The sequence below is a fragment of the Prinia subflava genome, chromosome 3 (assembly GCF_021018805.1).
Source record: "Prinia subflava isolate CZ2003 ecotype Zambia chromosome 3, Cam_Psub_1.2, whole genome shotgun sequence".
Lineage (NCBI taxonomy): Eukaryota > Metazoa > Chordata > Aves > Passeriformes > Cisticolidae > Prinia > Prinia subflava.
In genome coordinates this window covers 47,422,838-47,436,967 of record NC_086249.1, presented here as the reverse complement: position 1 = coordinate 47,436,967, position 14,130 = coordinate 47,422,838, and the positions used below count along the sequence as shown (strand labels likewise).

The 14,130-nt window shown below is 37.6% G+C and overlaps 1 protein-coding gene across 5 annotated transcripts in view; it reads left to right on the top strand.

The window, feature by feature from the left end:
* The window catches only part of DGKH (diacylglycerol kinase eta), a 169,590-nt gene that overhangs the window by 102,096 nt on the left and 53,364 nt on the right, over window positions 1–14,130 (top strand). For 3 of the 5 annotated variants that reach the window (XR_010079655.1, XM_063392161.1, XM_063392162.1), the window contains exons 5-6: window positions 7,138–7,242; window positions 7,573–7,705. Coding sequence is in view for 4 of the 5 variants with exons in the window: in XM_063392161.1 (XP_063248231.1) it covers window positions 7,138–7,242; window positions 7,573–7,705 (238 nt within the window). In the remaining variant the exon portion in view is untranslated. The other 2 variants (XM_063392163.1, XM_063392164.1) reach the window with 2 other exon arrangements.

The window sequence follows — 14,130 nt, the reverse complement described above, 5'->3', positions numbered from 1 at the left end:
GAACCAGAGCTAAAGGCATGGTGCGACATTAACGTGCTGAACAAATCTTTATGTAAGGACTTTAGCTAAACATGCAGGCCCTGAACTATATATAGCACCTCCCAGTTTACATTTACAAGAGTAGTTTATTGGTTTTGCTGTATTTAAATGCTGATTTAAAATAAATTTCTAATTCTTCTCTCCAAATCCATGGAACTTTCCTACCCTGCTTCTTGTAAGTGTCTCTTTATAAAGTTATACTTCTGCAGGAATAATGTTTTTCTGTTAGGAGGTGGTTGATGTGGAATACATGAGGCTGATTTGGGGAACTAGATTTCTGATAATGCAACCTTTGCTGGATAATTTTGCAGTTCAAGGCTGGATGTAACTGGATGACCTGATTTACCTGGATTCTGTTTTCACAGAATCATGGAGTGATTTTGGGGTTAGAAGTGGCCTTTGAAGGTCACCTGGTCCACCCCCTTTGCTGAAGCAGGGCCACCTAGTCCAGGCTGCCCGGGACGATGTCTAGGTGGCTTCTTAGTATCTCCAAGGGTGGAAGCTTCACAAGTGCCTTGAGCAACTGGTGCCAGTGCTCAGTCACCCTCACTGTAAAACATTGTTTCCTGATATTCACTAAGAACCCCGCATGTTTGTGCCTAAAGTTAGTTATCTCCTAACTTTTTCACTGGGCACCACTGGAAAGAGCCTGGCTCTGTCCTCTCTGCATCTTCCTTTCGGGTATTTACATATATAAGATACCCCTGAACCTTCTCTAGGCTAATCACTTGTAGGTCCCTCAGGCTCTCCTCACACAGCACGTACTCCAGCCCTGTCACTGCAATCTCTGCAGTATGTCCATGTCTCTCTTGTACTGAGCAGCCCAGAACTGGACACAGCACTCCAAGGGAGGCCTCACCAGGGCTGAGTAGAGAGGCAGGTTCCCTCCCCGGACCTGCAGCTTAGGATACCACTGGCCTATTTTGCTGCAAGGGCATATAGCTAGCTTATGCTCAATTTGTTGTGCAACAGTACCCCAGGTCCTTTTCTTTCCAGTTGTTTTCCAGCTGAGTACAGTGGTACACTAATGCCTGGGGTTGTTCTTTCGCAGGTGCAGGACTTGGGACTTCTTGCTGAACTTAATGAGTTAGTGCCAGCTCATTTCTCTAGCCTGTTGAAGTCCTTCTGGATGGCGGAGTGACCCTTGCGTGTATCAGTCACTCTTTCCCAGTTTTCTGTCATCAGCAAACCTGCAGAGGATATACTCTACTACGTCATCCAGATCATTAATGAAGATGTTAAACAGGCCTGGACACAGTATTGTCCCATGAGGTACACTGCTAATTACTGGCCTCCAGCCATGCTCTGTGCTGCTGATCACCACCCTTTGGGCCTGGCGCTGCTACCAGTTTTCAGCACACCAGACAGTCTGCTCATCCAGCCTAGACTTCACCAACTTCTGTAGGAGAATGTTATGGGATAGTGGTGAAAGCCTTACTGAAGGCAAGGGGACACCTCTGTCTCCTCATCTACCAGGCCAGTTGTTTCATCACAGGTTGATCAAACACGGCTTCCCCTTGGTGCTGACTATTCCCAGCTGTTTTCTTGTCCATGTGCCTGGTTGTATTCTGGGAGATGCTCCTTGAGTTTTGCTCAGTGTGGTGTAAGATAAGCCACCTAAGTTACCCAGGCTAGATTCTACCGCAGAATGAAGTTCCTTTACCGTTTTCAATGATGTAAACATTTTTATCCTGTCTTTTAGCTAAGCTCACTTGTTCTGGTGTTGTACTGGTGCAGGAGATGCTGTGTGGGCCTAACTCTTTTCTTTTTTCTCCTAAGAGTTTTTACTGTGGAAGCCAAAACCACACATTACATCAATATTTGTGAGCTTGGGAACAGTGAAATAGGAGAAGGCCAGGAAAAAGAGGGAAGCAACATTTTAGTGGAGAAGACAGAGCTAATTGTTCTGATTATAAATTCTGTATTGTACTCAGGCAAATATAATAACCATTTATTACCCACCTTGCTTTTAACTCCTCCCCTGTCTTTGTAATTTATACTTTTTCCTGACTTGACTCATCATGAAAAATAAGACTGACGATTCACCATAAAGCACCAACTAACTACACCTTTGACAGTGACACTACTGTTATAATTTATTTAGTATCCAGAAACCAAGAAATTATGAATGCTCTGGAAAGATGTCCAACTGTTAGCACTGTGATTTCTGCAGACAAGTTCTGGAAGGTGTGGGAGCATTAATGACCCCAGCAGTCTACTTCCACCATTGATGGAGGTGCATTCACCTGCCACACTCATACAGACCCACCTGCACAAGGACAGGGGAATGGAGGGGCAGACAAAAAGCAAGGGAGGCAGAGCATGTTATCCTAGTATTTGCCTGTACTGACTCACCACCATCTATAAGCACAGAGAAATTAGGAAGCATTTAATGTTACACTCCTGCCCCAGGCACTGAATATGGTCCCTAAGAAGAGAGTTGGGGTGCTCTCTCTGTACCATCCTCTCTTCATTATTTCCAGAAAGATATTTTAAAATAAGTATCTGTCCAGAGAACAAGAAAACCATTTCCCCACCCCTTTTGGATTCTAAGTGGTATTTCTACATTAGTAATCTAATTCAAGGTCAGCCATACAAAGTGCTATTAGTGTAATGCCTGATAATAGTTCAGAGTGGCAGAAGGTGCCTTAATGCAAATATCATGTTGCAGGAAGCAGAGTGCTTTACAATAGCTGCTTTGTTGCTATTTAGATGTAGAGCACTGTTCTCTTGATTAGCAAACACTGTCTGCATTTTGAATTAGTAAAAGAACCCAGAAATGTAGCCATCAAGCTTTGGGAACTGTATTTTCTTATGTATTGCTGATAGTAAAAAAATAGATTAAAAATTCGGCAATAGGCTTTAATCAAACTCTGTGTTTTTGTTTTATGGATTGTAAATCTGAACCCACTGGGCTGAAAGCATATAGAATGTTACAGGTTAGGTTATTCCCACTGAAAGAAGAAAGGACTTTCAAATTTACTTTGAATTTGATGACGATTTTATTTCCTTTCAAGATGTTAAGCTTGTTCCTTATAAGAGTTATCTGAAAGAAAATTTGCAGCAGTGCCCCAAACTTGACTTTAGAAATGTCATCCAAGTAATTTCAAGGTGTATATGTACACATCTCATATATATGAGTATATGTATATTTTTAGAAGCTAAATTATCATAATGTTTGTGTGAAAATCCCAGTTTAAGGCAAGATCTATGTGGCAGCAGAGTCATCAGCAATCTCTTGTTCTCTCCCTCATTCCCCACTTAATAAAAACCCCTTACTTTTCTGAACAGAACAGGAACATTATTGCATTAATGGGTAGTTTTACTGCTCATCCAGACATTCTTTATTTCCTATGATTTTTTAGGGTTTGTGTTGGTTATCTTCAACTTTTAAGACTGTATATGCTCACTCTTTCCCAATGCCTACTGCATTAAAAGGGTTTTTTTTTATTCCAACCACCTCTATTTTATTACTTTCCAATATACTGCAATATCTGCTCTTGGTATGTCTCTTCCAAAATCATGAATGAATTCTTGACTACTTGACAATGGTGAAAATTTTCAAAGGAGCGTAGTCTTATTTTTTAAGACCTTTTGACTGTCTTTATCTTTCGTGATTTGTCTCCTGCTTTGTCAGCATGTGAACTGTTGGCCCCTGTGTTCCTTCAAGACTTAGGAGTTTTCTTATTCTTATGTTACCTCAGTGGTCTTCCAGTGGCTCCTGCAACACTTCCTTTGCATTGCATTACAGAGCTTCTTCTTTCTTCCTTTCTTTCTTCTTGTCTGTCAAGAGTTCAGCATATTCAGAGTGATATACAAATAGTAATATTTGGAGCAGCGAAGATCAAAAAGGTAATATGTAATTGAAGAAAAGATGTTGACTTGGGTCAGTAGAAGATAATATACAGGATTCTGAATATGAATATGTGCAATGAGATAAGATTACTAGTTAAACTCAAATTTACATGGCAGGAAAATAGTTTTGAGGTCAATTACATCCATTTAATTTTATGTCTATATAGGGGTTCGGCTGTCTTTAGTGAATGAACTTCAAACATCCCACTTAGTTAATCATAGCATTGCCTAAGCATTCAGAAGAAAACATGCCATCTGTATATAAATAAGGTTTAGGAAGTCAATCTAAATTTAGGATAAACAAGGAAAGCTATATTGAGTTAGTGTAAAGCTCATAAAGCCATGTTGAATCAAAATATAATAATAGTAGTAGCAGATGCTAAAGAATGGAGTAGAAACAGCAGAGCACATACAGGGGTTATTACCCTTGAGTCACTTCCCAACACTGACTCATTGTTGGATTTTTGAGGACCTCATAAATTGAAGATTTCAAATATTGTCTTTTATCGTATATGATGTGTTTATTTGTGATGAATTTTTCAAATGCCTTTTTGGACATTTTCACTTTTCATCTCCTCCTTTCAAGTCTAAGAATGCTTTGCATTTAGGGAAAAAGCACTTCTTGTGGTTTGCTATCAGTTTCCTTGTTTCCCTGAGTTCTTATATTACATGCAGTATCTAAAAAATAATGCAAGTACATTTTCTGCATTTTGTAGACTGAAATAGATGAGAAGCTAAATAGGCTTCTTAGTTGCTATTTTATTTTATTTTATTTGAAAAATTCCAAGCATTGTTGATACTTCTTGCATATAATGCATTTTGTCTTTTTTCATGTTATCAGATACCTTCCTGTAGTTGGTTGTTGCAAATATGTAAATCAAAAAGAATATGTAGTTTAATTGTATTTACAAATATGTATGTCTTCCAACTTCCCACTTTATTTTTGTAGCACTAATAATAATTGATCCTATATTCATGAGATTGACACTATCCTGTTGTTGTTAGACTGTTGCAACCCTGTGAACTTTATTAATTTTTTTACACTCTGATCTTAGTAAGAAGCTGGAATATTTGCATTTTTGGTATGTTTACATGCATTGGTTAGCAGTGTTTGGTGATGTGATTGGACTGCCAATAAATGGGTGTGCAGTGCCTTTTGAGATGAAGTTTGGTGCCCCACCTCGGTTATTTATAGCTACTGTTTGGCTCCTCTGTCATACTTACCCCTCCCCAGCCAAAACTTTGGATACCAGAAGATGTTTCCATTGGCACTAGGTAACCAGGTGTGAACAACTGAACCAGGGCCTGAATTTTGGCAGTGGAGGGTGGAGGGGTGCACTGTGGATTTCTGTGACCAGCAGTATTGAAGACAGTAGTAATGTATATAAATATTACTTGAAAAAAAAAACAAGGTTAGTCAGGGGTATCAGCAATAAATGCAGCTGTAGTCGCTTAATGGCATTTCACATCATCTGGTTACCAATTAGGATCAGTAATAACTGTGGTAGGGTGGATGTAATGTGCTGAGTCTTGGGTGGATTTATCATTATTTAATCTGTATTATAATCTCATACTATATAATAGAAAATAATCAGTGGCTTGTATTTGCCCAAATAAGATTTCTGTGTCCACTGAAACCTGGAAATTTCAGCAGAATGCTGATCGTTGTTGGAGCTAGGGTTATATTATGATTTAATGATTTTTTTTGGCTTCATTGGATGATCTGGCCTAGAAAAACATTTTGAAGTAATAAAGCATCTGTTTGGCTCCAAACTAACAAGAGAATCATTGCTCTTTGCATAGACTAGACTTGTTCTTTAGGAAAAGTCACGGAGAGCTACTAATAAACCTTATTAAATAGCTTAAGTGAGATTGAAGGAAACAGGAAACAAAGAAACTATTCCCTTCCATGTGAAGTGAGTGCATTAAAAAAAAAAAAAAAAAAAAAAAAAAGCAAGCCCAAAGGGTTTCTGCCTCCCCTCCATGTGACTTGCAGCCTGCTGCACTTCAGTTACGTCGCCTCTGAGATATGTTAAAGTGCAGCTCAGTTTAATGAAGGAGTGGATAGGAAAAATCAAGGCTAGAGAAAATTTACGACAAAGACTGGGTAAGTAACTGCAGCTGTAGATGAGTGTTTACTAATATTGTGTAAATGTTGTAATGTCTAGCTTGTAGCATTTAAAAGAATATTCAGATTTACCATTTTTTGGTGGTCCTTTCTCTGTTTTATTTAAGTCATTTGCAAGTGTTGGTACATGCTATGCAATAGGTTAAAATGCATAATACTGATAAAGGATTTAATTTTATTTTTCAGACTTTCTACAACAAATCAAATAACTTTCCTTATTTTCTTGTACTTGTTTTAAATTCTTTGCCATGTAAGTAACTGCTTTGTCTATTTTAATGCAGTGCTCAAAATAATTTCAGTGGGAGTTAGCTAATATAGTTTCTGCTGCCTTCCTGTTATTTTGATTATTTTTCTACTGTTTAGGGAGAGGGGAGAGCAGCTTGTACTCTGAACCTCCCTGGTACAGTATTTTCAGATTTCTAGACTCCAACTCCAGACCACTGAACAATTCCCAGCATCAACTTGTTCCAGGAATTCATTCAATTGTCCTAGTAGGATATGATTTCAACTACTTGCTTTTGTTCTCTGTGCCTTTTTATAAAGATTTGTATGTATTCTTATACTGAGTTGATATAGTTGGATATAAAAAAGTGCTCGTTTAAATTTTTGTGTGTATAAATTTGTGTAAATATGTTATCAATATACAAGATAGTGAAATATCATGACAGCTTTTGTGGTTGTTTAAGTCTTCCAGGCTTTTGATTTGGATATGTTTTTGTCTCTAGCAATTGGAATGGACCTTGCAGTTGCTGTGATGCGGTTATGAAATAGGATTGCAGTCTCAGTCAATTAGTAATTTCCAGAATGGTTGTGTTAGCATTTCAGTGCCTGCCATTTGAGCACTGAAATCTCAGTGCATAGACAAAGAGCTGAGAAGGGGTAATGATCAACATAGATTCCAGAGACCCGTACCAATGCCTGATTTGAATCTTGAGAACTGTAAAAGGAAAAGCAAACTCTTTTTTTTGTTGGTAGTCCATTAAAGAAAATATTTTAAAGTATTTAGTATCTTGCCTTGTAGAGTGTGTCATCCTTTTGCATCATCTCACAGGGAAGAGTACATTAAATATCATAATCTATCATGATTTTTACTATCTTTTTGTTATCTTTTTCAGATAATCACTCCATTTAGGAGGCTAATATTGTGTGCTGAGAACAGAAAAGAAATGGAGGACTGGATAAGCTCTCTGAAGTCCGTTCAGTCCAGAGAACACTATGAGGTAAGCTGACATCCCTCTTGGTGCAACCTAGCACCAACAAGCTCAACAGATCAAGCTACAGGACACAGAACTGAAGTGTTCACCCTCCTTAATGTGAAAAGTGTGTCTAATATCAGAGTGAAGTTTCACTAAGAACTTCACTAGCAAAATGAGAGCTTGTTATCACACTTTGGTTTAGAATTTTGGAGGGAGAGCAGGCTAAATATCCTTTGGAAAATCTTTTTGATGAGCATTACATTGTCGTCCCCTGTAATATGGAACCGTGCATAATGTCAGTCACTGTAGCTGTGTTCTGTACTTGCAAATTTGTCTTAACTTCTCCTTTACTAGACCGCACAGTTTAATGTGGAACATTTCTCAGGGATGCATAACTGGTACGCCTGCTCCCACGCCCGACCCACCTTCTGTAACGTGTGCAGAGAGAGCCTCTCTGGAGTCACTTCTCACGGCCTGTCTTGTGAAGGTAAAATAAAGCTTGCTTCCCCTTGGTTATCATGCTATGTGTGTAGACAGATGGCTGCAAGTTCAGGATGAGTGCTGATTCTGAAAATAATGAGTAACAAAAGAGCCTGAAGGGAGAAATCTCTACACGAGAGTGACCCTCCTCCGGGCAGAGGGACTGCTCATGATCTGCCTCACCTTCCTGTTGCTCCAGATGCCTTTTTCAAAAGAGCACTTCTTTTTATTGCAGCAACCAGTTTGGAGTGTACAGGTGCAGGTTTTGCAAGAAAAGATAGGATTTATTTGCTTTGCACATCAAAAATGTGGAACGAAATAGTCCTACTGGTTTGCAGAATCAGCATTTCTCAGAAAAAAAAATCAGGATGATATTTTCTGCCCCAAATCTAAAAAGATTTTTGACATTGAACAAAGTGTTATGACCCTTCCTCTCCAATTCCTGTTTGCTCTGTTGCTGCTGCCTGATCAGTACACACTGATTTACTGCTTTAAAAATTCTCTCCTGCTGTGAGGGGATAGAGATATAGATGACTGCATTTGATGGTTCAACGGGGGAAATCCACCACAAAGAAAAAGGAAGTGTGGCTAAGACTTCAGTATTTAGCTAGAAATGATATTTAATGAACAAATAATTATAATATGCTTGAAACAGCTTATTTATTTTTTCCTGCAAGTTCTGTGGAAAAGTGGTAACAAGTCTGCTTGTATTAGAAGCCAGCAAAAATAAAGCATCTGTGTGACCTTTTAAGATATATAAAAGGTAGAGATATTTAATTACTAAAAGCTGACTGCCCAGAAAAGAGTTACAGTTATACCATTCATAATTTGATTTCTTTGGATGTATTTAACCCAACTGCAAATGCATTTCTGTTATTGATGCTATTATAGTACTTGAGGATAATAATATGTATTAAGGAAATCTTACAAAGAAAACATTAACCCACTGTCCTGAATTGTCTGTGCATTTAATGTAGCTAATGGTGCAGTTGCCAAGGAACAGGACAAACCCGTTTTGTAGAAATTAGAAGTGGCATGGTTACTTCCAGCTTCACTGGTCTTTGTTTTCCACTGTGTATAAATCCTTTGGGCAGTTTAAAGGCAATTATGGTATTCTCAGTGTCTGATACTGGCAGATGGAAGTATCATGTGCCTAATACAGTTGTATTGCTTCTGTGTACAAATACAGTTATATTTGCTCAGGCAAAGGAAAGGAACAACTTTGATAAAGAATTTATCCATTCCTAAGTTAATATTATAGCTATTTTAAGAGGCTGTTTAGCAAGAATTACTACTGTAAAATCTTACAGTATCAATGTTAATGTCTGTAGTTCACCATTTTCTGTTTTTTCACTGTCTAATTTTGCATCTAAGTATGTTTTTAATATACAGGGTGTTGGCATTAACTTTACATTAGAGAAGTTCCCGCAATTTCCAGATTTGGAGCCTGTCACTTTTCTGTATAACTTATGACAAACTAATGCTACATTTATCCACATTTCTGATGTCAGTTTTTACAAATAGCTTGTGAAAGTAATTTGGATCTCCTTTCACTGTTCCATATTTCATAATTGTGTATGACCTGGAATATTTTATATGTAGATACTGTGATTTTCTTTTGTCTGTTTATAAGTTTACCTCCTCTTACATCTTAGCTCCTATTTTATATCTATTTTCTTATTTTTTTAATAAAATAAAAACTTTAGTTATAGATCTGATCTAGATCATTTGACATTTGACTCTTTTACAGTAATATTTTATACTTTCTCCACAATTATGTATACGAGTTTAAACCCATCACCCTTAATTTCTTAATCTAAAAATTGCATTTTTGTTTGATACTTGCTTCTGCTATGTGCACTTCTAATGTATTTAATCATCTATTTTTTTCTTTTGCTGATCTGCATTAGCAGTCTATATGGTTTGAGAAGATAATCTGGGAAGTTTGGAGTCTTAAAATTCCCCAGACTTGTTCTGTGGTGCTTTTCCCCATTACATAATTTTAAAAACCTCTTTAAATATTCATGCCTGGCTTCTCAAACCTCCAGCACTGCTTTATACTGGGAATCCATTTATATCTATACTTAATTCAATTATTTGTGTGGTCATTGATCCCAGGCTACTCTATTATGCCTTGTATTGAAAAGCATGAGAGGATCTTTCAAGAGATAATTGAGCTCTTCCTCTGGTTATTGGTTTGGGTTACTGGCACACCAAGTTGTCTTGAAAGTAGCTTCCAGTCTTTGGAGTCTGATTCTTGACTCTTAACTATAGGTAAAAACAAGCCCCATTGCTGATATCTTGCAGCTTTTGATAGTTTAGTTGTCCTTTAATATTTTATTCTCTCAAAATTGCTGTTTTCCAGCAGCCCTGCACAACCGGGTTTTTTTTTGAGTCTGACCACAGATCAAGCCACATTTCTTTTGGAGATGATGGGTGATTTTTTTCTTCAGGGCACCTTCCATTTCAGCAGCTTTTGGCAAAGGTTGGCTAAATTAATTACAGGCCACCCTGAAGATACTCTAAATCTTGTGGAAAGCAGTGTAGAAAAAGATGGCCTTTGCTAGGTAAAAGACTAGTTTGAACTTGCACCTTTTTAGGAGTCAAAGAATTAATATGTATATCAATTTCAAGTTGATTGATAACAAACTAGGCTTCATTCTTGCTACTGCTCAACAAACAATTGACTTCTAAAAAAATTAATCAGACTCTCCTTTGAGATGCAATGCTGTTCTTCCCACAGGTTCTTTCTTTTGTGTCTTCTCAAAAGATAATCTACTTTTCCAATATTGTCTGTGTGTTGTGTTGCTCCAGCTAAAGGACTGATCTCTGCAATGTTCATCCAGTCTTTATTAGGAGAGAGTAATTATGATCTCTGTGCCTTGCTTTAGAAATTATTCCAAACTAGCTGAATCAAGAAAAGGTTTTGTTTTTTATGCTCCTCAGAGTTTAGCTTCAATATGGAATGTTTAGACAAAGAAGCTTAAAGAATGATATATCATGATCTACAGAAACTCTTCCAGAGCTGTGTAACCTCAGTTACTCTCTATCAATACTGCATTTCTGTCTAAGTCATTGCCAGTGGAACACTGCCTTCATGATTATTCTCAGAAATTTATTTTTTAATGTAGCATTGTGTTTATCATGACAGGATCTTGATTGTTGAATATCAAGTATAGCTATTAAGAGAAACCTCTCTCTTAAAGTGCATTCTCCTGTGACAAATCACACAAATAATGTTGTAACACTTTAGGATGATGAAGTCAATCAGTAAGAAAATACTAGGGTTAAATTACCTCTGCAAATGCACTTTGTGCACTTTGTCTTTTTCCATTATGATTGTGGGGTTTTGCCCACAAAACCCTTGTTGTTTTTACCCATTGCCCAGGGAATTGTATGGGCACTATTTGCACAGTCATTGTCTCTGATACTTTTGCCACATTTTCTGCACAGCTGGAGAGTGAATAGTGAATGAAGCAGCAAGAAAGAGAAGGGATGTTTGTTGTTAAAGAATGAAGGAATAGTAGAAAACTGTTCTGTGACTTCATATAACATATACCCTTCTGTGATGCTGGGGAAAACATTTAAATAAGATTTTTGATCAAATCAGTAGCTGTGCATTTTTTATCATCTGTATCACAGAAATGCTGTTTTCTATTACTGCAAAAATCAGTTGAAGCTGTTCTGAAGTCCCTAATGCTTTGAAAATACAAAGTATTGTAAAAAAGTCTTAATTATAGTAGTAGTGTTACTGAGCATAACAACAACAATAGTACTAATAATAATTTTAACAGGCATGGAAGAAATTAATATTGATGGCTAAAAAGCAGTATTACATTAGCTGTCGGTCATTAAGGCAAATACATGCTGAAAATTATTATGAAGCAGAGTATGGTGCAACCCCATATTTATCAGGAACCATCTGTTAGATGCAGTGACTGAGGGTCCTGTTCTCTAAAAGTGTATGGTCATACAACCAACAACTGCACACCTGCATTGAGAAACTACATGGCAATGTGAAGTTTCCTGAGTAACTTTTCTTGTATTTTAACTTTCATTGGAGAGGTAATGGCAGTGGATGTCTAGCCATATGTCTGCATGTTTTCCAAAAGATTTCAGATATCAGACTGATTAATGAATGGGATTCAGTGTAATCTGAGACAAAAGAAGTTAGATTATAGTGGTAACTAATACTGAGGTTTGATTTAAAGTTTTTCTTTCTTTTACTTGCAAGTTACATCTGTGTCTTAACGTTATTGTTGTTGGTAATATTTATTGTTGTGATGAACATAAATTGTTGTTTCATGATGCTGTGGTTGCAGGGAGTGACTGAAAGAGTCTGATCTGAGATTTGGTTGGTAGGTTATTTACAGTACTTACAAAGCAAACATTACCTGTCACTTGCCGTCTATAGAGTGGCTTACTGCAACTCTTCAGAGCCTGGGACTGATTTTGTCTTTGCCTTGTTGAGAAAGAAGCTGAATATAGGTTTCCTAAGATCAAGTTCAATCATAGCTCAGTAGGGTTTGAACAATCTATTACTTTGTAATTTTCTATTCCCCCTCATCCCTGATTTATTGTATTTGAAGCAAAGCAAGTGCTTATCCTTAATGAGTGGGGAGCTGAATTCAGTGGCGTATCTTCTCTGAAACATTGAAATGGTGAAAACTGCTCATGGTCCATCACTTGAAAATACAGCCTTTATTTCTGTGTTTCTGTGAGAGCAGGCTTCATTAGATGCTTGGAATGAGCTTAGGTTGGCAAACACACAATATGATGCTGAACTGTTTAGAAAAATTGAGTCTACCCTGTTAGTTGATAGTTATGGGATATTTGCATGCTTTGAGTCAGTGTTGGTCTTGCTCCAACAGGTCCATGCCCTTCTTAGGTTGGGGGCCACTGACCTATTTGAGTGAGTCCATAGGAGTACCATGGAGATGATCAGAGGGCTGGAGCATCTCTCCAGTGAGGAAAGGCTGAGAGACGTGGGATTGTTCAGCCTGGGAAAGAGAAGGCTTCAGGATGATGTGATTGCAGCCTTCCAGTACCTGGAGGGAGCCTGCAAGAAACAGGGAGAGAGACTTTTTACAATATGTAGGGGCAGGACAAGGGGAAATGCCTTCAAACTGAGAGCAGGTTGAGATTAGATAGTAGGAAAACATTCTTTACTGTGATGATGATGAGACACTCGTTGCCCAGAAGAAGTCATGAACATTCCATCCTTGGAAGTGTTCAAGGCCAGGCTGCATGGAGCTCTGAGAAACCTGGTCTAGTAAAAGATGTCCCAGTTCACAGCATGGGGGTTTGGAGCTAAATGATCTTTAAATGTCTCTTTTAACCCAAATTATTCTATGATTATATGAATGTTGCTTTTTGAAATGACTGGGGGAGTTACTGTAAAAACAATGAAATTTCTTTGTTGTCTTTCATTCTCTTTCTTTCTAGAAAGTAAGAAAGTAAGAGCTGAGCACTTTCACACGTCTCTCAGAACAGTGAGGATTGCTCTCAAACTCAGATGTTGCTTACGTAGTCTCAATTCACTTTTTAAATTGATCTGGCAATGGATCAGTGGAATTAAAATGGGAAATTTATTATTCACAAGACATTTTGTACCATGGCTTAATGTTTTTTAATGGTAGATAAGAGATGGGCCAAAGTCTTGATAATTTCCTGTTAAATATTTGTTTGAAAAGAGACTACTACTTCTGATCTGCTGGCTAGTTCTCATAAACCTTTAATGGTCATTGCCAAAATAATTTATATAATGCACTCTAAATAGAATTACATCATGCACTTCCAGTAGAAGAGATACCCATAGTTGGGTGCGTCAGTCTGTTTGGTCTGATATGGTATCATTAGCTTGGCATATTAATTGAGTTGAACAAAATTCAAATAGTTATTAGGTTGTCAGAATGACTGCCTAACTACACACTTGTGCTGGGTATTCCAATTAGCAGACTCTTAATAAAAAGGCAGTAAAAAAAGTAAGGTTCTTCCTGATTTGACATGAGCTCTTGGAAAATTTTGTAATCCCCAGTAACCTGAATTAAAATATCACCGTGTAAACCCTTCATTTTCTCATGTTCTGAGAAAAATAGGCCCAGTATGGTGCCCCAAAGGCATCTTTTGAGCAAAGAAACAGAGCTCCTAATTCAGAATACTTTTGTAAAACACTCTCCCATGACTTCCTGCAAATTTAAGTCAGCTATCTGAGTCATGTTACCAGAGGAGTGGAAAAGGCAAAGCCATAGTTAAAGATATATTGTACCTTGCATCTGAAAAATGGGGACCAATGTGGATTTCAGGGCACACTCAGCATGGGCTACAGCTAAGCAGTTAACCCACTTTAGAGAGTTAAAGCTGGAGTGATTATGAACTGAATTTTCTTTTAGTTGTTTTGTGTCATGTGTGCAACACTGAGTGACATGTACT